The sequence below is a fragment of the Ceratotherium simum genome, chromosome 21 (genome assembly GCF_057802395.1).
Source record: "Ceratotherium simum simum isolate JZ-2026a chromosome 21, ASM5780239v1, whole genome shotgun sequence".
NCBI lineage: Eukaryota > Metazoa > Chordata > Mammalia > Perissodactyla > Rhinocerotidae > Ceratotherium > Ceratotherium simum.
In genome coordinates, this window is record NC_141920.1 from 1,834,284 (window position 1) to 1,859,103 (window position 24,820).

At 48.5% G+C, this 24,820-nt stretch overlaps 1 protein-coding gene across 5 annotated transcripts in view; it reads right to left on the reverse strand.

Moving 5' to 3' along the window:
* Positions 1 to 755: 755 nt before the first annotated feature.
* Positions 756 to 24,820, reverse strand: part of OSBPL2 (oxysterol binding protein like 2) — a 50,932-nt gene continuing 26,867 nt past the window's right edge. For 3 of the 5 annotated variants that reach the window (XM_087445025.1, XM_087445022.1, XM_087445023.1), the window contains exons 5-13: positions 21,208 to 21,342; positions 20,461 to 20,558; positions 16,818 to 17,000; positions 14,903 to 15,010; positions 14,101 to 14,190; positions 11,854 to 11,980; positions 10,064 to 10,192; positions 8,109 to 8,232; positions 756 to 4,758 (exon numbers count right to left, since the gene is read on the reverse strand). In XM_087445025.1, coding sequence (XP_087301151.1) covers positions 4,505 to 4,758; positions 8,109 to 8,232; positions 10,064 to 10,192; positions 11,854 to 11,980; positions 14,101 to 14,190; positions 14,903 to 15,010; positions 16,818 to 17,000; positions 20,461 to 20,558; positions 21,208 to 21,342 — 1,248 coding nt within the window. In that variant the 3' untranslated portion in view covers positions 756 to 4,504. Of the gene's footprint in view, positions 4,759 to 6,863; positions 6,955 to 8,108; positions 8,233 to 10,063; positions 10,193 to 11,853; positions 11,981 to 14,100; positions 14,191 to 14,902; positions 15,011 to 16,817; positions 17,001 to 20,460; positions 20,559 to 21,207; positions 21,343 to 24,820 lie in introns of all 5 variants that reach the window. The other 2 variants (XM_087445027.1, XM_087445026.1) reach the window with 1 other exon arrangement.

Genomic DNA, 24,820 nt, shown 5'->3' on the forward strand with positions numbered 1-24,820 from the left:
ACACAGGGGTGAGTGTCACCGTATGTAAGGATTTAAATCCTACTTCCTCCGCTTCCTGCTGTGAAACCTTGGGCAAGCCCACCTTCCTGAACATCCTCTTCCTTCTCCGTGGGTCAGATGGATGGTAATTGTGGGGATTAGGCACCCCTGACACCAGGCCTGGGCTTTGGCAGGGCTGAGTGCTCCACAGTCCGCATCATGAGACATGGTAGGCCATGGGGGAGCCCCACATCCATGCACCTGGGCATTATGAGAGCATTAAAATCCCATGGACCATCTATCCCTCTGCCTAGGGCCACCGTGGCTGCAGGGATGACTGCCTCTCCTGAGCTCACCCTCCTGGACGCACACGGCTGCTGGACACCTAGGGCAGCAGGTAGGCAACAGGGACCCTTGAGTCAAACTAACACCGTGTTCTGGGCATTGTGTTGCTTCCAGCAACAGGCTCCAATCCCCAGAAGAGAAGAGAGACGGTCAATCAAAGCTCCCCACTGCTCAGAGAACCCAGACACCTTCATCCATCAAGTGTGCCCATCCAATGGTGTCACAAGTGTCCCTGAATCCTCCTCCTGCTATGACAAGCAGTGTTCTGGAACAACCCATTTGCTGGGCCAATCCTACAGAACACACAGTCCCAACACCTGACACCCAGGTTCGAGGACTCGTCCGGAGCTGATGTGCAGCCCTTTCCAGAGAGGCCAGAGCAGCTGAGACAATGAAAAATTGTTCAGTGCAAAACAAATGTCAACTACAACCCATTTTCAAAGAATCTTTATTCAGAGCTAGGGTTTAACATTTATCTTCACAGATTTGTACCAGTCCTCCAAAAAAATCTAAGAATGGTTGATTCTGTTTATATAGATGGATATTGACAGTTATTACATATTACATATTATAAAAATAAACCCATTTCACCAGCATGTTTTCTTGCCTGACAGTTTTGTGCTACATTGATAGGATGAACAGAGTTGCTGAAGACCAGCCAGAGATGGAGGAAGGAACCGTGTTTGTGTTGTCACCCTTGGCAGGGACCAAGCAGCCCTTTACTAAGTAAGCATCTTGCCCAGGACAGCTTGGTTCTCAAAGAGGCAAAGGAGCAGTGTATCCAGTGAAGGACCAACTGTCCAGTAAACTCATACTGAGAGACACCCGAAACGCAAACCCTTTCCCTGAAAATGCAGACGACCGTGAGGGAAACACCTGACGTGCTGCACGTCTGGCTACGTGCTCTTTTGTCAGGGGGGCCCAATCTCTGCACCCACTGTGCGCACAGGGAAGTCCTTTGGCAGACATCTGAAAGTCTGAACGTTCACATGAGAGAAACCAGTTCTTGTGAGAACTTTCTATCGACTGAACTCTCCTCTGGGTCCCATTGTTCCATGCAGGACAAAACTCTTTCCCCGCCCACCCCTCCTCTTCCAACCAACAGGACAAGGGCTACTGGTGCTTCTGAATTTTGGAAGCTTATCAGCATTTTTAACTGTCTTCATTTCATTGTTCCTCATGGATACGTGAGACTTGTAAAACTTGTAAATCACCATCTCTGTTGGGGAGCACTTTTTCCCAAAGAGCAGGTGTCCTGAGAGGAAGCTTCTTGTTAGGACTGCCTGGAAGGCTGGCTGGCTCGCAGAGAGCCTCCCTGTGTCTCTCCTGTCCTGTTCTGATTTCCTGACCCCGCGTTCCCACAAGGACCCAGCAAGCACATGGCATGTCCCCCGCGTTCGCGGTAAGCGCCTCCTCAGTTGGACAGCTCCAAGCTCATTTGAACAAGTGGCCAGTGGCATGGTCCTGGGCCTGCCTGGGGCTCCCACAGGCCCTCAGGGATGCACCTGGTACTTCTCCAAGTGCTGGGCCCGCTGGGTCTGACCTTCACTTCCCCGCCCCAGAATGTGTGTCTGGCAGATCCGTAGGCTGATGCTTCCACAAGCACAAGCGTCATGAGCCATGGGGAGAGAGTCTGAAAGGGAGATGGTGGCCAAGACCATCAGAGCTGCTCCTCAGGGAGGCCCTGCCTGAGGCCACTTCGGCTTTCCACTTTGTCATGAAGGGCCAGGATAACACACGGTCCCTTCCCTGCTGAGAGCACGTGTCTATGAAGACGGAGAGGTCCCTTTTGGCACTTTCATTTCCTTTACACCCCTTACAGCGACAAGCAGTACTTCGGAGGGTTCTGGCTCTTGTAGCAGCCTGAAGTGGCAGAATGCTGGATGCTCAGGAGGGACCAGGACCTGCTCCTCCACCACCTTCAGTGACCGGGAACCACACCCAAGCGAGAAGCTGCGGGTGCTGGGAGTGCCTTGATCCTTGACCCCACCTGGGAGAGCAGCGGCACAGGACAGACCTGTGCCGGCCCAGCGACTCCGATACGACCATCCGCCCCCAAAACCAGGCGGCCTATTAAATCTAGCCAGCACTAGTGTGCCCCATACCATTAATTTATATTTCATATAAAGCATACTCTGAGATGTCGGTCTGTCTGCTCACGGCTGAATCTCCCATGGCTCTCGATAAACATGCGCTCAGTCAGCAGACACGTCACTGAGTCCTAACTTCAAAGGGTAGTAAAATCGAAATATGCAGTTCTTGGGGGAAAGTGTGCTCTACTTTCCTTCCATAAGGACATTCTAAGTTACAAGATTACTCTAAAAAGCACCTGGGTCCTTATGTCAAAGCCACAATCTCACAAACATGTGGCCACTGAGAAGCCATATTGGGCCACAGGGACCAGACACACCGGTCTGAAAAACTCGTTATTCGAGACAAACTTCTGACATCCAACAGTACCAGGGTGACAAAGTTGAGGTGGTAGCTTTCTTACATGTTAGCATTTGCAGACACAGCAGTTCATAAATTGTAAGCAAAATGAAAATCACCTTGCAGACTTGCTGTGCTGTGGCCGTCCTGCCCCTTCTCTGACTCTTGAATTGGGTGGACACGCGCAGGAACCAGCTGCGTTGTGGACAAGCCCCTGCAACCTGACCTCAGGAGAGGACTTAGAAATGCAAAGTTTGTTGGCCAATTATTGGAGGCGGCAAGAAGTAGAATAATCCCTAAGAAGTTGTTAAACTGCCCTCAACACAGTCTAAACGTGTCCTCGAGCTCCGCCTTCCACATTCCCAGCACCCTGCTTCCTGGAGAACGTGCCGTTCACAGCCCAGCCTGGTGCCCACCAGGGCCCTCTGCCAGAGGCACACACGGTCCCCTATCTAACCTTCAGATAGTTCAAAATCTCCTCCTGAATAACGTCAAAATCATCCCTTCGCCCTCAGATGCCTCTGCATGTCGCTGGGGGCTTTGTTCAGGACTCTGTCGAGTAGACACTCTTGGATTCGACAGAGATACCATGGCTTCCAGTTTCCAAAGCTAGAGTTGAGCCTTCAAAACAAGTATTCATTTTTAAAAGTGTTTTAATTACAAACGTGATTTTGAAGCCTGGACACACAATGACGACGCTCTCATTGAGAACCCACCACTCCATACAATTGTGTGTGGTGTGCGTGTGTGCACGTGTGTATGCATGTGTATGCATGTGTGTGCACACGCAGCAGACTGTCTTCGATTCAAAGGGCTCTACCATGATCTATGGCATTGACATTTCTACAGAAAGAAAACAGTCACTTGATAAAGACATATGCTGAGATGGACATACACCTATTTTTTTGTTAAATAACTTTAATTACACCACTGTAAGTCGATTCTGCTTCTGATCCTCCCACAGTGCACACCAGATGTGATTCACTTTTATTTTAAACATGCATGCTGGGAAAAACAAAAACACAGGAGTGCTGTGGGTGCAGGTGAAATGTTTTAAGAAATGACTCTCACTTTGTGACATGGGCTTGGCCCGCAGTGACAATGAAGCCCTGGTGACAAGAGGAGCAGACATGGCCAGAGGCGGAGCTCCCTTCAAGGCTGGGAGCAGCTGGGGACTTTCCGACAGCAACTCTGTTTCTGGCCACCCTAGGTTGTCATGGTAATGCTTCATTTTGGACAGAATACAATTGGTGATTAATGCATATCTTGCTCTTCAGCAAAACACTATTCAAGTAGTTTTAACTTAAATATTTTAAAAGTAATCTTTACATTATTGGAGAACGGTAAAAAATACAGAATCTGACAACTTTTCATTTCATTCAATCTGATGCTTTGAGAATCTTCACTTTTGTATTACCATAATTTAGAGAGCAATTCCTGGCCTGTATAAAGCTCTTTGCAGGACTATTTTCAAGATCCATCTTTTCCTGTTATTGGTCCAAATTTAAAATACTTTCAGACGCCCTTTGCCACTGTATCTAAGGAGGAGTACAGACCCTTCCTGTTACTTCCTTTAGTTATAAGTTTTGTAATTAAGAGGGTGCTATGAGCTAAACAAGCCCAACTAATTTCCGTCACATAAAAGGGAACTGCAAAGAATTTTCCTTTTCAAACCTTAATGAAACATGATGATCCAAGTGAAGCTTTATGAAGAGACTGCAACAGTAGTAAAATGTTTGGCAATCAAAAGTTAATTAGAATTAAGTCCTCGACCAGGGATGGTGCCGTCTCCATGAACACGGTCCTTAGAAAAGCTGGTTTCTGCCGAGACCGAAGCTCTGAGTAGCCACTTGACGGAGTCCAGCCTCTCGGTCTCCGGGTCCCGGGGCCACACCGGTCCCTCAGTAGATATCTGGGCAGCTTGAGTAGTCCCGCTCAAAGTAGCCCCCCGTGTACAACCAGTCGGGGGTCCCAGTGTAGGGGTTACTGCCCTGGTGAAACCACCTGTAACACAGAGGAGGGTCAGGGGCACTGGACACAGACACAGCACAGCCGTCATCCTTCCCTTGGCTCAGGACGTGTCCCTCGCACCAGGCAGCATCACACGTGTTTTGAAAATGCAGCTCAGGGTACACTTCAACTGAGAACTATTAATCACATTTCACTCAAATGCTCCCACTTACAAATACCCACCCAGGTCAGCTTCACTGGCCAACAAAACCTCAAGGATTTAACAGAAAACACACTGGGCTGTCACCTGAGACCAGTCACTGCATCCTGAACACCTGTGCCTTTCAAGGTCAGGACAGTCACAGTGCTCACATTTTCTTTCCTTTAAAGCAGACCAGGCTTGCTTATTAGTTTAACTGGGGAAGAGGGGAGAGACTATGGGCAAAGAGAAGCTAACGGTGGCTTCCAACTTCAGCACATTTCAGGCACTGGTCCCAGTAAGCCTAAGGCGGTCCCTGCCCGCTGGTTCCCCCCTGGGTCCCAGGAACTCCCAGAGTGCCTGCACCACCTGCGGCTTCACTCTGCACAGTGACAGAAGCATTCCTGTTTTATGACATGAAACAACTAAGGACGCTTGCAATTTACCATGGAGTGTATTTGGGGGGACTCGAAGTAATTATCTTGTCAGAACATATTATTATTTTCAGAGTATATTTTTTAAATTGACTACTTTAAAAAAAAAGGAAGGTTAACTATTTTCAAACTGTCTTTTTCTGGAATAAAGCAAATTCTAAATATCACACAATTAAAAGCATAATATTAAATGAAACTGGAAGCCCAAGCATCAAGAATGAGTTTTAAAACATCAGTCACATAAAAGTCATGAGAGGTGACTGTTACTAGGCCTTGGAAACAATTACCATAAACTATCTAGCTTGATAGGAAAAATATGCTGATTAAACAGCTCAAAACCACCCAAACAGTATGTAAGACTAAAAATTTAACTTTTATATATATTTTTTAAAATTATAGTATAGCTTAAGTATTACAGTACCTGACTCCTTATTAAACGTATTATTTTCACATTATGATACTGAAGAACAAACGACTAATTTAAAAGACATTTTAGCAAGAAAACAGGACTAGAGCCTCACAGCTTGTGTCCTCTAACCCCTCGATTTTGTTGGGTCTGGGTAAAGGCGTGTGCAAACACACGTGCAGGCACCCCTATCTCACACTGCCACGGCCCCCGGTGCTCACGACGAGCCCTCTCACGGGGTATGGGGAGGACTGGCTGGGCCGTTCTCCTCCCACGTGGTGTGGCCATAGCTCTCAGGCCCACTGTGTCACGTGGAGTGTGACCGGGAGAAGAGCATGCCATGCACGCAGCAGCGTAGCACCTCAGGGTGGCTCCTAAACCCACCCTGTTTCGTACACAGCATTTCCCTTCTGAGAGATTATTTCCTTCAGTTAGCGGCTTGGTTCTGGCTACACCATAGGTGGGTGTGTGTGGTCCCTCCTCACTGTCCCCAGGTGTGTGTGGTCCCTCCTCACTGTCCTCCAGGTGTGTGTGTGGCCCTCCTCACTGTCCTCCAGGTGTGTGTGTGGCCCTTCTCACTGTCCCCAGGTGTGTGTGATCCCTCCTCACTGTCCTCCAGGTGTGTGTGTGGCCCTACTCACTGTCCCCAGGTGTGTGTGGTCCCTCCTCACTGTCCCCAGGTGTGTGTGTGGCCCTCCTCACTGTCCTCCAGGTGTGTGTGTGGCCCTCCTCACCGTCCTCCAAGTGTGTGTGATTCCTTCTCACTGTCCCCAGGTGTGTGTGTGGCCCTCCTCACTGTCCCCAGTTGGGTGTGTGTGGTCCCTCCTCACTGTCCCCAGGTGTGTGTGTGGCCCTCCTCACTGTCCCCAGGCGTGTGTGTGGTCCCTCCTCACGTGCTCCAGGTACGTCTGTGGCCCTCCTCACTGTCGCCAGGTGGGTTTGTGTGGTCTCTTTCCACTGTCCCTAGGTATGTGGGTATGGCCCTCTTTACCGCCCCCAGGTGTGTGCCTATGGCCCTCTCCTCACCGTCCCCAGGTGTGTGTATGTGGCCCCTCTTCATGGTCCCCAGGTGTGTGTGTGGCCCCTCCTCAGTGTCCCCATGGCCACCGCAGGGTCTCACCTCGTCTGCCACTCGGCCTCCTCTCTGGCTCGCTCCCTCCGGGCCTCCCTCTGTTTCTCCTCCAGCCGCTCCTTCTCCTGGCTTGCCAGGTCTAGGCCCAAGCAGACAGGGCTGAGTAAGGAATCAGGGCTACACTGAAGCTTCCAGTTTATGTCAAGCAGTGGGGAGGGCTACAGAGAGCAGAGGCTGAACACCCCTCGCACCCCCGACACAAGATGAGAAGTCACACTTTGGTTAAAAAACCACAGATAGTAAATTTGTTATCAGGGAACCAAACCAGTCATGAGAGCTGAGGCTCGGCTGCTGAGCGCACAGTGACAGCGATGCCCAGACCTCAGCACGGCTGGGCACGGGAGGCAGTACATGTCCACACGGCCACGCAGAGGAGCGCAGCAGAGCGGGGGCCGGGCAACGGTGTTCTAGAACAGCACCAACCATGTGCAAGTGTGAAGCTCGTGGGGCAGTTTAACCGGCAGGGTCGGTATCAACAGGAACCCCAACATCAAGGAGCCATTTCCCTTGCAAAACACAAGTCACATGTACCCTTGACCTCAGGATCAACTGCTGTGCTGGTTCCCAAGGATGACTGACGAATCCTGAATACGGGCACCGCTCACCTCACTCTTGCCCTCCCCACCCCTGCCCTGCTGTCAGCACTCCTCCAAGAATGGTTTCTTTACTAAAACACTATTGAAACAGAACCCAGGAACACCTGTGAGACACCAGCAAGTAGTCTGTCGTTGGTCTGACTAGAACAGTAAGTGAATGAGCACAACGCACGCTCACTGTCACACGGAAACCTTCACGCTGCGCTCCACGGCGCCTGTCCACAGCATGCGCCCGGGTGCCGAGCACAGGCCTTGGCCTTGTTCCAGCTGCAGGCCGAGTGGTTCCCCACACAGACAGGCTGTGCAGACTTTCAAAGAACAACACGTCTGGTTTTTGAAATGTAACCTTATTGTTTGAAATGTAACCTTATTGAGCCTAATAACTAAAAAATTGGGGATGTGTATTTTGTAGGTATTCTTTCTCATTTTGTTTTTCTAGTAATTTAATTTTATTGTATTTACAAAAGGATTGGTCTGCAACAGGCTAGAAATTTTTAAAAATCTTTCACCACAAATAGTTTGAGAAGCATTGTTCTAGAAAATCTAAAGCTTGGTTAGTTAAAGGGGATCAGCATTCTGTCAGCCAGGGCTGGGCACCCTGGCTTAAGTCCCTCCCCAAATGCTCGGAGGCACGCACCCATGTTGCCATTCTCCATGCCTCGGATGTCGGGGCGCAGGCGGCAGTCTGTGGGAGCCAGGATCTTCTCCATGCCAGTTTCCAGCTCATTGAGACTAACAGTAAAACTGGTGAAATTATACATCTGGAAAAACAGGCACAGAAATCTGTTACTATAAATGGCATTCTCTTCCGTACAACAGTCAATCTGAATCCACAGATGGTCTCTCTAAACCCATTCGAGGTGGCCAAGTGTCACCTGCTCGCTGGAGATGCTCCCATCAAGGTCACCCAGGGGCAGAGGGCTCCTTCCCTGTCCTGAGATGAACTTCCCTTCGTCTCCCCTGGGGCCACCCTGGGCTTCAGTCCTGGGCATTTTCCCCGCACTCTGACTTCCAACTTGCACATCTGTCTACTCAACATCTCTGGGATGCCTGAGAGAAATCTCAAATTTAGCACGTCCGAGACGGTTGCCGCGTCTGCTCCCCACGCCCGCTGCACCCACGGCCTCCTGGGCCTCTGCAGCCCGGCTCTCCCTCCTGCTGCCTCCCCAGCAGCCTGGACCTTAGGACTTGCCTACCCGGCCTCCCTCTTCTGCTCTTGCCCCCCAACAGTCTATCTCGACAAGTGGCCAGAGAGGCATACACAGTCCCCACGGTGTCCCAAGTCACACGGAGTAAAAGTGGAGTCATCAGCGCCCCTGCCCTGGCCCCCTTCCCCTCTACCTTCACTCCCACAGTCCCCTGGGCCTTGCTGCCCTCATGCCAGCCTGCTCCTGGGGGCTCTGCCCTGGCTGTCCCTCTGCCCGAATGTGGCCCAGACGGCCATGTGGCTGGATTCACCCTCCCTTCAGGTCCCTGTTCAAACGTCCCCACCATCCCAAGGAGGCCCCCCTCGCCACCCTCATCAGCACTGACGCCAGCACCCTGGGTCCCCCTGCACTGGCTTGTTTCCCCAGCACCTGCGAACGCACACACAGGTCACTCAGGTGTGCGGCCACAGCCTGCCTCGGCCTCCCTGCAGGGCCAGGGGTCCTGCCTATCCTGTCCTCCGGCTCGGCCCACTCACCCAGGCCTGCCCAGCACCTGGCAGGCCGGGGAACTCAATAAATACTCACTGAACCAAAGGATGGAGGAACGAGTGTTATTTTTAAAAGGAATCTCATGAAAAAAATAAGCTTTTTTTCCTATTATACTATTTTATACTCTACTAAAATGATAATAGTGGCTGTGTTGAGGTAATGTACTTATTGATGAATGTTTATTTTACACATGCTCTGCTACGTTTATAAGGCATGGTAATACAATAAACATTTGTATAATATGTTGTATATATATATTTTATATATAATTTTAATAGATAAAATAAAATATACTACACATTATATAACTATTTTTATGTATTATACTTTATTGTATGTAATAAATTTATTATAGGTAATATAAATTGTAAGTGCAATTTTCAAAAATAAATATCAAAATGCATTTAAGCATCTAAATTCACAAGTCAGAAAAATAATCTTTCAAAACTGGTTTGGAAACCCCTTTTAGTAAGATGTGGTTGGTGTAGACCTTTGAGGGTACGCAGTGTGTCCAGAGGCCGCCTCCACCCAGGTGAGCTTCCCAGGGCAGCTGTGACACTGTGATGTGTACACAGAGACATGTGCGTTAGTCGTGTATCAACATGTCAACACCAGACGTACTGACAGAGCGTGGCCTTTGCTGCAAGTAAGGCCAAGCCAAGGTCAGGGCCTGGATGTGGCTCTGGGAGGGCAGGAAGCCCTCAGAGGGTCATGCTGCAGAAGCACAGTCCAATTAAGTGACAGAGGACCCCTCCATCTGCTTTGGGACAATGGACTGCAGCAGCTGGCCTAGACTCTGGGCCGGGGAACAGCTGAGTGGCCTGGCCGGGGGCAGGGAGTGCAGAGAAACCCAGATTCGCAGAGCAGTGAGTGTCAGGGGTGGGGGAGCACGGACCTGGGCAGAGTTGGGGGGCCGAGTGTTGACCCTCCAGAGTAGCTTGCTGCCTGGAATGACCTGCACAGTCTCCTGAACCTCAGGCACGGCATCCACCACGTCGCCATCAGCCTTCTCAGAGCCGTTGTCCTGAAACACAGAACACCTCAGTAGGGTCAGCCCAGAAGGAGAGCTGCTCTCAGAGCACCTGTCAGACCCATCACCGAGCCCCTGAGCAGAGCCAGATGGCCTCTCTAGTGAAGGAGAAGATACCACTTCTTCCCAGTCTGTGACCTGTCCCTCCCTCAGTTGAAGGAGAGGATAGAGCCTCCTGCTTCTGGAGTGTTCACCTTCTCTTTACAGGGGCTCTCTGTGCTAGGGCTCCCCAAAGAGTGGGTGGGAAGTCAGCAGCATGGCATTGCTTTCCTTTTGGGAGAAGCACACACAGCATAAAAAGATGTTCTCCTGAGTCTGAGCACAATTAGACATGGCAACACCTTCTAAAATAGCACGTTTCGTTCAAGGTAAGGGTAACTCTCCTAAATGGCGTATTTCTGAGACAGGGAGACTTTCCTACATGCTACACTTCTGCTGTCAATGAAGAAGTGGTTCATATTTGGTGATTTCATGGTATCTTAGCATTTCTAGACTAAACTCCAACTGGACATCACATCTTAATAAAAAGATATGACTGCTACATTATTTTTCAAAATCAGTGGGATCCAGAGAAAGCAGAAAGTAGTTATTCACGCCGCTGTTAAGGGAGAACACTTAAAATATGACAAACACAGCTTGAGAATTCTTCCACCTGACTGCACCAGGGTTTATTAGCGCCTGCTGTAGGTTGCTGCTTTGGTGCCAGAAGCTAAATAAAGACACAGCTTGTGGATAAGTATTCACATAAAACTCTCTCTCAAGGAACAACAAAGATAAGCTGACGCATTAAAAGACATCACTAAATGGATTTAACATTCTAAGTCTGTATAGTCTTTAAGTGAAACTCTTTTTTTTAAGTAAAAGAGCATTATTAGAAAAGATTATCTAACAGCACACATGAAATATCACAACATAAAAACACCAAAAAATCCTAGAAGAGGTTGAATACCGTTGTTAAATAAATATCGAACACTTCAGGCTTGGTAAATTCTAATTTATTATCTAGAAAAATATGACACCTCTTTTGAACTATCACTTCTAGTTTTAAGCTCAAGAATAACTAGTCCCAAATAATGTTATAAACCAATGTGGCCTCAAAAAAAAAAAAAAAAAAAAGAACTAGTCTTAAGAGAACAAGCAGTCCAAAGCTCCAGGGGGCAGTATCCTTCCCCAAGCTCTCCCACTGTGCAACACTACCTGGGACTCAGAACTCAAGATGCAGAAATGACATTCACTTGTTCTTTTTAATAAGTCTAAGCTAACAACATGCAGGAAGACAGGAGATTTCTTAAGCAGCATCCAGAATACGGAGTTTCCAGAAAGGAATGGAGGTGTGCCCTGACTCTGCCGGGATCGGGGTAGGGCGGACACTGCGCCATCAGGAAAGCCGGAGCCCGAGGTTTACAACAGCAGCCTCCGCAGACTCAGGATGCAGGTCAACTCCACCAGCATCCAGAATCCAAGCCGACAAGCAGTTCACTTTGACAGATTCCACGCATGCGTCTTCTCCAGCCAGGGCCGTGAAGGTCCACTGCACCCACGTGCACACCGGGGAAGCCGGCGAATCTCCCCAAGCTCACCTCCAGCAACGCCCACAGCCCGGCCCACCGTCAGGGCTCTGCTCCCCAGGACGCCCGCGAGGAGCAGCGTCTTACCGTGGGCTTCGCCTTCTTCAGGTGGTCGCCTCTCCTCTCCTGCTTCTTGAAGGACTCGTATGCAACAGGATCTATGCCCCACAAACACTCTGTCCACTTGCCGTAGATCATAAAGAGCTTCTTTTTGCTGTAGTCAAAGGGAATTTTTAAAAACCAAGTTAACAGCAATTATAAACCATCCATCTAAACACACAGCACCTTAATTTTTTCTTTGTGTGTGTGTGTGTGAGGAAGATCAGCCCTGAGCTAACATCCGATGCCAACCGTCCTCTTTTTTTGCTGAGGAAGATTGGCCCTGGGCTAACATCTGTGCCCATCTTCCTCTACTTTATATGGGACGCCACCACAGCATGGCTTGACAAGCGGGGCGTCAGTGAGCGCCCGGGATCTGAATCTGCGAACCCTGGGCCGCCGAAGCAGAGTGCGCACACTTAACCCCTTGCGCCACCGGGCCGGCCCCCACAGCACCTTAATTTTGACGATGCAATAAATTCCCGTTCTGGCGCATCTTCTTACAAATTTTAGGATATCTCCGGACGTAAATCCAAAGATGAAAACGTGCATTTTAGGATCTCTCCTCATGCCACTTGACACTATTCATACTCCTTATACCAACGCAGAAGAGAAAATGAAGGTACAAGACCCAATGGTGGATGACAGGGCGGTGGGAGACAACATGGGGTGAAAGAGAGCGTTGTATATTTAAATTTAAAACCCTATGTGCCTATCTGATTACTGTTTTTTAAATACATTATGTTTTTATATACTGTGTGTCCTTCAGCCCTTTTTCTATAATTACATGAACAACCCCTCTCATATTTGGGTGATACTGTTTGCTTTTTCTTTATAACCATAAATCAGACACCCCATATCATTACCCACCTGCATTTTTCATTTAATAACCTCTGGAGATCTTTCCAGATCAGCCACCAGAGCTCTCTGCCTGACTCCTAAAGGTACAATGCCAATAGTGTCAGACCTTTTTTTTTCCTTTTTTGCATCTTCCTTGGGGGAGAGCACACAGTGGCCACACCTTCCCTGGAAACGCTGCTCTGCTGGGCACAGGACATCCTGGGAGGGCACCTGTGTCTGAGAGGCTCAGCCTAGGGAGCTGGCAGGCGGGGACCAGCCGGGGAAATGCATCCCGTCCTCCCTCAGCAGAGACAGCTTGACGGGCACTCTGTCTCCAAGAGGCAGAGCATTAGGAAAGAGCTCACTCAAATTTGAGATGGAAAACCAGAAAATCAGAACAGGGTTTGCACGTGCTCACTGAGGGCTGGTGAGTGTGGCTTCAACGTCACATGGCTTGGACTCCACTCCTACAGCCTGCTTCTGCAGACGTGCTGACCACAGTCTCCCTTGCTCTAGGTTGTCTGTACAAGGGGGAGGCTGTTCACAGTGTAGGCCAATGCTATTCTCATTAACACGACTGTCGTCCAGTAATGTATGCACACTGAGTCCTAACATTTCAGTGGGAGAAGTGGTCAGAGTCCTAAGTCTAATGGCTTCCTCAGCTGTCTGAATGGGTGACCTTCTGGTACCCAACAGAGAGGGATGGAGCAAAAGCATGCAGTACTTTACACTGGCAACTTGTTTCTACTTGAAAATGTATAGATTTTAGGAGCTGGAAGGACTCTCTTGACCTATATAGCCCAAATTCCTTACTGGAAAAAAAAAACAAAACAAGAAATTTGAGACCCAAAATATACGGTAACTAACCCTAAGGGGGAAAAGAACCCAGAAAACTGGTTAAAACACTACTGACCACATCTCTGGTCACAAAAACTTTAAAAGTCCCTAATTTTTAGATTGGAGTGAACCAGTCACATGAAAATGATGCTCACATGAGCTAATGTTGGAGTTTTGCGGACAACATGCAACGGATTCCAGTAGAGAGAACGAAATATATGGTTAAATTTTTAAAATCTCAGTTCTGTTTGTAAAAGTGCAGTATTATCTCTCAGTGAAAATGCCTAATTTTCTCATGTCCATTTTATTACAGGAAAACAGACCCAGATCTTTTACCCTCAAGAGAGGGTGAGACGGGCTCCACTCACTCACCACCCTAGAAATTACACTGGAAACATATCCTTTATCTCCTTTTATGCTCAGTAACAAAACGTTGTTTCTAAACAAAAATGAGTCATAATTTCTCTACCATGAACAGAGGTCACTGGTATAACTACATCTTTTGCAAGGCGCACATGCCGTGTGGGCACACCGTGAACACATCCAACGTGGACCTACTTTCTGTCTTGAATGTGCCCTTCCACTTTGTGAAGTTCTTTTCCAAACAATCCACAGGGTTTGAAGTGAAGCACACACTTATCTCCAGTTCTGCAGGAAAAACAAACACAGGCTTCTGTTCTCTGACACGAAATGTCCAGAAAAGGCAAATCGAGAGCGAGCGAAAGCAGACTAGAGGCTGCCGGGCTGGGGCGGCCTCGGGGGGCTGCAAACGGCTGGTGAAACGTTCTACTGCTTCCGGTGGTGACGGCTGCACGACTTAGCAAACTTACTAAAAATCATTTGTGTCCCCTTTAAATGGTGGATTTTATGATATGCGTAATTACATCGCAACGAAGCTGTTAAAAAACCAAGCCAATCAGTCATGAACTTCCAGGAACGAGGTAGGACAGACTGGACAGTGGACAATGTCTGAAGAAGGTCGCTACATTTTCACCTGGTAATCATACAACTCTTTAGTGTAGTTTAAAATCTCAAAATAAATTAACTACTGTGACTAAAAACAAAACGGAGCACTGATGATGACTTGAATGCCGGCCAGAATCAAATCCAACCACCACTGGGCATGGGGTCTCCGGCCGGTGAGGCCTGTCTGAACGCCGAGGGGCACAGGGGACCAGGAATGGGGCCCTGCCTGCCCTCGGGGCATGGGGCAGCCAGCCAGGGGCAGCATGGCAAACCCTACGAAGCTGGGCAGCAGAGTGCAAACACGTCCTGAGCAAGCGCTTCCGGACGGCCTGTGGGTTGTCTTGTCCATCGCCACCCAGTCTTTGACTGTCACACAACCGTCCGGGGCTGTTACCTGTGGTTTAAAATTTCCACCGTTCCATACTGCTCTATCCAGAGCTTCCCAATAATCACATTGTGGACACAGCAGGTAGGGTTGGTCCAGGTGTAGGCTTCATCGTGTCTGTGAGAGACGCCAGAAACAAGCCAGTGAGAGGCCAGCAAAGATACTGTGTGGCCGAAAACACAAAATACCAGACAGAATTAACCTTAATTGACTTAAACCTGTACAAGAGGACAACAGCGCTTTGAACTCCCTCCAACAGTGGCTATTTATTTAGCATTCGTTTGAAATTTATTTCTTCTTTCCTTTGTAGCATCAACAAAGCTTTCTACTTAAATGTCAAGACAAGTTAATAAGCAATAAAAGATGACTGAGACAAAGAGAATGGCTTTCCTGTGAAGTTGTCAACAGGAAAAACACTTCAGCAAACAGCCTGCAGGAACTGCCTGCTCCCGAGCCCGAGGTCCTGGCGGTCCGGGGAGCCAGGCACGGCAGGGTGCTGGGGAGTGGTCCACGGTTTGGAACAACACTCTAAACACCTTTCCTTTTATTCCTCATTTTCCCCAAATGGACTTATCCAAGAGGAAAAGAAACCTCCATAAATGAGAGGTGAGCAGATGGCCAGACCTGTGTCTTGAGGGAGGCTGCATCCAAGAGCCATAATTGAGGGCAAAAATCAGCACAATGCAGAATTATTTCATGACAAATATTTGGAATTCTTTGAATTTCCCAGGTGGAACCCAAACACATTAATCAATAAGGTTTGCAGCTTTTCAATTCTACATGCCCTGCCCCAAGAAAGCAAAGACAGGCCTGTTTCCCAGAAAGGGGTTGCCCTCATTGGGCCTGGTGAGCTTGTCAGCTCCAAGAACGCAGGGAAGGGGGCAGTTACTGGGGAGACCATGCTGCTCTAGGTCCTCATGGTGTTCTCCAGCAAACAGCAAGGACGGGCCAATGTGAAGCAAAAATCATGTCAAATGCCTCATCACAGCAGGCTGCAGCTAGCGAGACACACCTCAGAGAACCGCTTGCACGCCATGGCCTGGACGGCGTCTACAACAGCTTTGCTAGAGGCTCGGTCTGTGCTCTGAGGTGGCTCTGATCAACATCAGATCAGGAAGCATTTAGATTTAGATTTAACGGGTGTGTGGGCAGCCTCAAAGACGGCGCCATCAATGTTCCTCACCTCCTGGAATTCAAAGCCTACGTCATCCCCTCCCACACTCAACCAGGGTTGGTCCGTGTGACCAACAGCACACATGTGGGGTGGTAAGGTTGTGGTCACTTCTGAGATTAGGTCATAAAAGACCCTATGGCTTCTGTCTTGGTGGCCCCCTCTGAGGTATGCCAATGCCATGTGGTGAGCAGCCCTCTGGAGAGGCCGTGTGACAAGGAATTTAGGTCTCCTGCCAACTGCCATAGAAGTAAGCTTAGCAGCAGATGCTCTGCCCCAGCCGTCTTCAGGACGCAGCCTGGACCAGATCCTGACTGCAACCTCATGGGACCCTGAGCCAGGACCACCAGCGATACTGCTCCCGATTCCCAGCCCACAGAAACTATGCAAAAGAGCAGTTGTTTTAAGCTGCTAAGTTTGGGGTTGTTACAAAGCAAGAGATTATTACTACAACCAGTGACTAAAGCATATCAAGATCATGTGGGAAAAAAAAATGGGGAGTTCCAAGAGCGATGAGACATAAGAGGAGTGCCACCAAGTAACAACCCCGTCCTGGTGAGGTGTCCAATTGGGAGTTCTTGTTTGAAGAAGTTTCTGCTGTTGGAAAGGCTGCCTGCCTCAGTAGAAAGGGCCTGATCCTTCAACTAGAAGGAAGAGTCTTCCTACTTAATAAAGACAGATTTCCTTTCAGATAAACAGCACGCATTTTGGTTTTTCAGAGAGGCAGGGCTCAGGCAAGACTCCGCCACTTACTTGAGAAGCTCCAGCGTGATGGTGCCCCGGGGCTCCGCCTCCACGCTCTTCCCCCAGAACTTCAGCTTCGGGTAGATGGAGCCGTGGAACAGGAAGTCCTGACTGAGGCCTTCGGAATAAAATGCACTAATGGGGGGGTGGTGGCTGACCTGTTCGGATATAAATCTGAATCCTAAATCTTCCCTAGGTACAAAAATAAGAGAGAAAAGAAGGGGACCAGGGGGACAGAGAAAGAGCCACATTAGTGATAGCAAAACCCAATAACAGTTGGCTCAACACCCCTCCGGGGGGAGCCCACAGCTCCGTGGGCCAGTGGGCTCGTGCGACGGGAGGGCCTGTAGGGCCCACGCTGCCCTCACAGCTGGGAGAGGAGCTGGGAAACGGGAGCCACTCCATGCAGCCACATGGGGCAGAAATACCCAATACTTGCTCTGATGTCTCACTTGGCCTAACACTGACCACACACACACAAATTGTGCCTCCAGGGCAAATCTGAACACCACACAGACTAAGCAACAGCTCGAAGAGGGCTTTCACCCTGACCCTCTGCCTACGCCCTCCACGGGACCACCCTGAGCACATACACGTCTAGAAGCATCTCTCACAACCAGTAACTTAGAGGTCCCTGATACCAAACTGTCATCTTAGTCCTTTAGGGACACCCACTACCTAATAAACCAAAAGAGTGATGACTTTACAGCCTTTCCAAAGGGGGTTCCTTTCTAGCCTTCATTTAAGGCTCCTGGAATTTTTGTGATGAAATGTCTTATGCCCCAAGATATTCCTGGCCAGGAAATAGGATTTTTAGTACATTCTCTTTTTCAATAAAAATGTCAGTTTTTAATTGTTCCAGAACTGTGAATACACCTACAGTTGTAGTCATCAAAAATTATAAAAGCTGAACTACATAATTATTAACTTAACTGGAATCAGAATTTCTAATCATTACAGAGGAAGGAAAGTTGAAAAATTAGATTTTAAAAGGTTGCCTACTAAGGTATGTAATTTACAAAATGAATACTTGTCTAAGAAAAGAAAGTGTTATTTTTAGTTATACAAGAGCAATCTGTAAGGACAAAAAGACATTGGTGAATGACTTGATTTAGTTATGTTGCTCCTCAAACAGGAATCTTCTATGCTTAGGATCTTATATGTATCATATACAGCAGACACCGGCAGAAATATGATCTGCAAATTAAGACACGACAAATGACGTATGTTGAAGTTTAGAAAGAATGTTAGTTTTTTCTATCAATGTGTGAAACTTTAGTTCAACCCCTGAATTAAGTTCCTGAAAAAGATTAACAATTAGGTGTGTCACACTGTATTCAGCCTCTTGGGTTGTTCATATCCTTTTAATCCATATTGCTTATTTCCCAGTGTCTAGAACTTTTTTCATATTATGCTTTGATTTCTCTTTTCAAGATATTTTAATGATGCTTTTTAATAAACAAAAATGCTAATAATTTTCTAACAGCTAGATAAGGTCAGAACCTCGAACACTAGCACTAAAATATGTTGACTGGAGGGAGGAAACTGTTGTTCAAGAGAAATATCTAGAAAAGGAAGAACATTCTACAGGAATTCAAAACAAAACAGTCCCTTAAGAATGACTCTCCGGGCAAGTCTTTCTCTCGTCTGAGCCCCAGTTTCCCTGTTTCTAAATTGGAGAAGCACTCTCTCTTGCTGTGACATGCCATAACGCAAAGTCACCTACTGACCCCTCTGTCATTTACAAAGAAGCCCACGGCAGCACACATCATGCTTTCTCCTAACTCGTCCAGCTTTCTCCAAGGTAACGAGATTTCGAGAACAGTTGCTCAACCACTCAGCACCAGCCAACATCTAAACCACACTAAAAATCAAGATGGTATTCCCACACTAGCCGTCTGTGGAGAAGCGGCCAGCAGCTGAACCATCCAGGACCAGCCAGAAACAGATTACAATTTGAAACTAGAACATTCATGTGGCTTTTCCAACTACAGTAAGTGATTTATATGCATAGGTGCAGGCTTGCCCGCATTACTAAAGATGACATTTCCTCCCCAAATAGTCTGAAACCAGTGCAGACACACACACCCCGGCACACACTTTTAAACTCTTCATACACCTGAACAGCGCCTATTTTAAGCAGACCAACATCCTCAAATCCCACAATCATTTACTCACCACGAACAAAACTCTTAATCATTAGTAACGCATATGTAATACAGGGTCCGAGAACCACGATCTGAAATTTCAAAGAAACTATACTTTTTTGAATCCAAGATGCCACTGATCACACAATACACCATTATTTTATTTTATGAAAAAGTGCTGTCAATTAAACTATGACATACAGAAATGCTAAAACACGAAAAATGTTTCTTAGTATCAATGAAATCCTGTAATTTAGAAAAAGTCTGTAATATCATGGAGAAATATGGCATAATGTTAATGAAAAAGGATACAAATTAACATTATCACATTATGTAAACACACACACTCTCACACAAGGAAATCTACCAAAATGTTAACACTGATTGTCTTTTACAAGATTATGTGGAACTCGTCCTTTTCATTTTTCTCGATTTTACACACATTTTCTAAAAAGAGCATGCTTTTGTAATTGAAAACAAATTTTATTTAATAAAATATTCCAACAGACTCTCAACAGGACCCAAGCGTAGATGGGATAAAAGTTATTCTAGATGTCACCAAGTGGCCCCACAGAGGCACTGCGCACATTCACGCTCTCGGAACCCCAGCCCAGGCTGAGTATTTCACTCTTTTAACCCGGCTGACCTGATTACAGAAAAACTACAATGTTGTTGTCTATTACCTCTTTTACTTGCGGTTTGGGGGGGCACTTTCACCTGGGTGGACCAGCCCACAGATAATTCTCTGAATAACTGCACAGCCACTGAGGCAGCGAGGTCCGTGGAGAGAACCCCACATGGGCCCAGCCTAGCCCTTCCAGGGGCCCCATCAAGACCAGTGCAAATTGGGGCCCCGCCTGCCCTCTGGTCCAGTCTCAGTGTCTGTGCTGGGCTCAAGGACCAGGACGGAAATGGAGGGGCAGGATGGTGGAGTAGGAGGCACTGCTGAAGCTGCCTGGAAGAAACTCCATCAGAAGGAATTTCAGTCACATTTAAAATAAGGTGTGGTCTGGCCCACTCTCCATCACCAGCACCATCAGCCACTTCTAAGACCCTGCACGAGGCTGTGCAGTAGCCAATGGGAGGCTGCAGAGTAAAGCCCTCTCTGCAATTACTCTTCTCTTTAGGTTTATCTGCTCTCTCCATAACATTCACTAAGATGCTCTGGTAAAATGGGATAGTTTTACCTAGTACCTATTTCCATTTTAGTTCAAAACTAATAATCCTACCCTTCTGTATTGCACTTTCACATACATGGTATTTCCATTCCCAAATCGAATACATTATTCTATTTTCAACTCTGTTTCACATCATTAGGGTTTTATGTTATTAACACGACACTCCTCGTATGAGAAATATCTTCTCACCTACAGTATCCCAAGCCCTTCACTCAAGTCCTTATTCAAATGGTCTCTTCTCAGAGTGGAGAAATCGATGCCGGGAAAGAACCAAACGCATCAGAAGACCCCCACGTACAAGACACTTACGAAGGCCTTGTCCCTTACCTGATCAATTCGTACGTCTCTCCCAAGAGTGGATTGAACGGCTTGCCGGTCCTCTCCCACTGGGAAGCCACAGCCGAAACCGCAAAGGCAGCTACAGACTGGAAACAAAGCACAGGAGGGTGAGCGGGCTGTCTATCGGGAAAGGGCGGGTGGAGGGTGTGGCCGGCACTCAGCTCCTGAGCCGTCATTATTTACTCCTGGGTGACATTTCAGTCTTCCACTTGTAACATGTTTTGAGATTACAGAACTTCCGGGGAAATGCTGCTTACCACCCACCACTTCCCCAAAGCCACAAAAAGCAGGAACTCTGCTGCTTTCCACCCCCCTGGCCTGGTCCCTCCTGGCAGGCTCTGCGGCAAGGTCAGTCTGTCAGTCTGTCTGTCACACTCAAACACAAACACACACACACACACATACAGGGTGGTGGTGCTGGAAGGACCCAAGAGGAGCTGAGGCGCAGGGCCTGCCGCCACCTGCAGCTCTGCTATGACAGGGCAGCTGGGACTCCTGATGCCACAACCAGTGTGAACACACCCCAGGACAGAGGGCTCAGTCGCTGGGCGGGACCGCATCCAAAAGCCAGCGTGAGCTGTGCCGGCCCTTCTCCTAGATGCCCCACCGGTGAAGTGCCGGGTCCCAACCACAACGTGGCGGCCAGGCAAATGGTGTCACATTCATTAAAAACTACAGCCTGACACCCAACTAAGCGCAGCACCTGGCGCCCCCTAAAAGGAGCCTGCCACCCACCTGCATCCTCTCTAGCGGCTGTGGCTGGCGGGAGGCTTTGTGAATGAGGTACACGTGCTCCATATACTCCGTGATCCGCTGCAGAAAACTCAGAGGCTCGTTGAAGGCGATGGGCATCGTGATCTTGGACAGCTCCTGGAGGGAGCCAGCCAAGACTCATCACCCTACTGTAGGCTTTCCCCAGAAACCAGATCCCCCATTCTGCCCCTGCTCTGAGGATCACTTCTTGGAGCCTCAGTCACCTGTGCAGGACAGATCTTCAAACCCCCTGTGGGTGAGCTGTGGCCTGGAAGGGAAAGCCGGACAGCCCCCACACCCCGCCCAGAGAGCTCTGCTCCCATCCCTGAGCCCAGAGAGGTCTTCCCGCACAACGGCCCCCAAGTCGCCCCTCTACTTCTCCGTGCTCACCGCCCCATTCCGGACCCGCACCACACATGGAGACTGCAAGGACTGCAAAAAAGCTCCCAGACTGGCCACCTCCAGGGGCCCACCCCCCACTCCAGCGTGCCCGCCCTTCACACCACTTCCAGATCCGTGGCCCCAAAGCATCATTTGAAATAGTCATTAGCTTCCCATCACTTCCAGGAGGACGTGGAAACTCCTTAGCCTGGCAGGTGAGACCTCCCATAACGTGGCCCCGTGTGGCTCTGCCCAAAGGCCTTTCAAAATCGGCAAAGGTGTCTCGGGTACCTGCTCTCAGGATGGTGTGGACAAAGTGAGCAGTGCAGCTCAGGCTTTCACGGAGCTCACGGTGCAGTGGGGAGAAGCCAGGAAGAGGCTAAGGGGGGACACTAGGGGACAAGTGCCCACAGGGGGCACTCTGTGAGCTGGTGTCTAGGGAGGAGATTCTGACAGACTTCGATAAGGCAGAGGCCCCTCCAGGAGAAGCGTGGCTGAGCAGGGCCGGACGGGAAGAACCAGAGTGTGAGGGGCTAGAGCAGGGGCGTGGGGGGCGGGTGGGGGGTGAAGAGGAGGAGGAGGAGCTGGTCTGGAGGGAGGGGAGGAGGGGAGAGGAGGGAAAGAGAGGTAGCTGGCCCTAAGCGCAGGAAAGATGCTGGCCTTGCTGGTGTCAGGAGAAAGGAAACAAAACTACATGGAGATTCCATTGCTCACCTGCTCAAGTGGCAAAACTCCAAACTTCTGACACCCCACCTGTCTGGGTGGCTGTGGGGAAACAGGCCCCCACACCTGCTGGTGGGAATGCAAAATGGCACAGCCCTGGGGCGGGGGGCTGGGCAGCAGATTTGGCCGCAGCAGCAAAACCGCACACGCACTTATCCTTTGGTCAGCAGTGCCCTTCCCAGGAGCCTAGCCCCGAGTCCTCTGGCAAACACACGGTGGAAGGCCAGACATGACCCAAACGTCCAAGAATGGGCCCGGTTAGTAGATGATGGGGCAGCCACAGAAGGGAGAGCAATGCAGTGACCAAACAGTACCAGTGGCTCTGTGCTCGCTCTCTGCATACGCTCTGGCTATACCATGGAGCACAAAATGGGCAGAAAAACCTTTAGATCATTATCTAAAGAGATGGGGAGGAGACAGTGCAGACGCGCAGAAAGACCATAACATTTGTAATGGCCACCTCTAGGGGAAGGAAGAGTACGGGGGGGACAGGGACGGGCAGCAGAATGCTTGGAATATACCTTGTTTGAGAGATTTGACTTCGGACTTACAATTTTAAAACAAAATTAAATTTAGAAAAGCAATCTCCAAACATCAATAAAATGACACAAATGAACCCATATGACCCCCTCGGGGCACCAACATGGAGAAAAACCTCTCCAGGTGATTTTAAAGCACAGTGATTTGAGATACGCCCTAAGGACAGAAAGACCTATGAAAGCCAACAAACTCGTACTGTTTCAGTAAACATACTGCAGGCAGCGGAGTTGATCCTGTTCTCCAGAATTGTTATATATGTGGGATAAAGCAAGTGAGTCATTAGTTACATGCTAATCTAAATTGATCATCTCCAGTGTTGTTAAAAACTGGGCTTGTCAGTGCAGGAGAAAAGAGACACAGACATAAGACAGAAGAGGTTAGATAAATCTTGTCCCAAATTTGAAGTGTCGTTGAAACAAATCAAAACACAATTCCTAACTCTCTCCCCTGAAAAGACCTAGAAACAAGACCAATCCAGTAGCCGCTCCCGGAGCCAGCTATGTCCCGAGTTCTCTCTCCCTGGACAAGTGGCCGAGACAGGATGACCCAGAAGCATCTTTTGTAAAGGATTAAGAGCCAACTTGAAGAGGCCATCACCAGCCAAAAATGGAACAGCGTGTGGACTGAAACACATCAAATGGGTTAACTCCACGAGTTAAAAAAAAAAAAGACAAACTCGTTGGTTATACTGGTCATGCTGGGTGATGCTAGTGAACCAAATACATTATTTGAAACTTTGATAAAGAGAAAGAAGCACTCATTGATCCTGATTTTTTTTTTTTTGTGAGGAGATCAGCCCTGTGCTAACATCTGCCAATCCTCCTCTTTTTTTGCTGAGGAAGACTGGCCCTGGGCTAACATCCATGCCCATCTTCCTCCATTTTATATGGGAGGCCGCCACAGCATGGCTTGACAACCGGTGCGTCGGTGCGCGCCCGGGATCCGAACCAGCGAACCCCAGGCTGCAGCAGCGGAGCGCGCACTTAGCCGCTTGCGCCACCGGGCCCGCCCCGATCCTGACTTTCTTATGCAAACTGCATTCACAGCAGAGAAAGGGAACTTGCTCATACAGAAGTATCCCAGGTCATAAATGAGAGTGAGAATATTAGTCTGGCTCCAATGTGAAACTCCTAATGAATTAATGGATCTAGACACTGGGCATCAGCAGCTCTCAAATTCACAAGAAAAGCAACAGAAAGGTCTTCTGATGGAAGGATCCACACACACAGACCACAAAACACAAACAAGACAATGACACTGGAAATGTGAATACAGAGTGGATATTTGATGCTATTAAAGAATTACGTTATTTTAAAAGTAGAATAATAGTATTGTGGTTGTGTTAAAGATTCCTTATGCTTTAGTGATACATAAGAAATATTTACAAATGAAAAGATGTCTGGAATTTGCTTCAAAATATGAGGGGAGGAGGGAAGCGGCGGAGGTGCAGAGGAGGCAGAAGCAGCCCTGACAGCGGTGGTGCTGGTGACGGTGGTGTCATCACACGATTCTGCCTACCTCTGTATGTGTCTAAACTGTCCATGTTAACTAGTTTGTTGCTGTTGTCTCAGTGAGCTGATAGAGCAGTACAGAGAGAGGTGTGTCGCCTCTTTGGAGGAGTGTCTAAAGAGAGTGGATGTCAAGGGGCAAAGCTGATGAATGCTGTGACGTGGGGCAGAGTGACCCAGCAAGATGACCTTCCCCCACGGCTCTGAGAACATGCCATGTGTTTCTGTTCAGCTTTCCTCTGAGTCCATCTTATGGTCAGTTCCTTAGAGAATGCAATGTAATGACGTCACTTTGTTGAATGGATGCTTTTGGTATTAGACTTCTGGAGTCAAGATCAAGTAGCTTGTCGAGTTCATCAAATATCCCCACACAGACACTTCTGTCCAGACCTGAATTGTTCACACAGTCAAAAAAGTAGGAGATAACACTGCTAAAAGAAAAA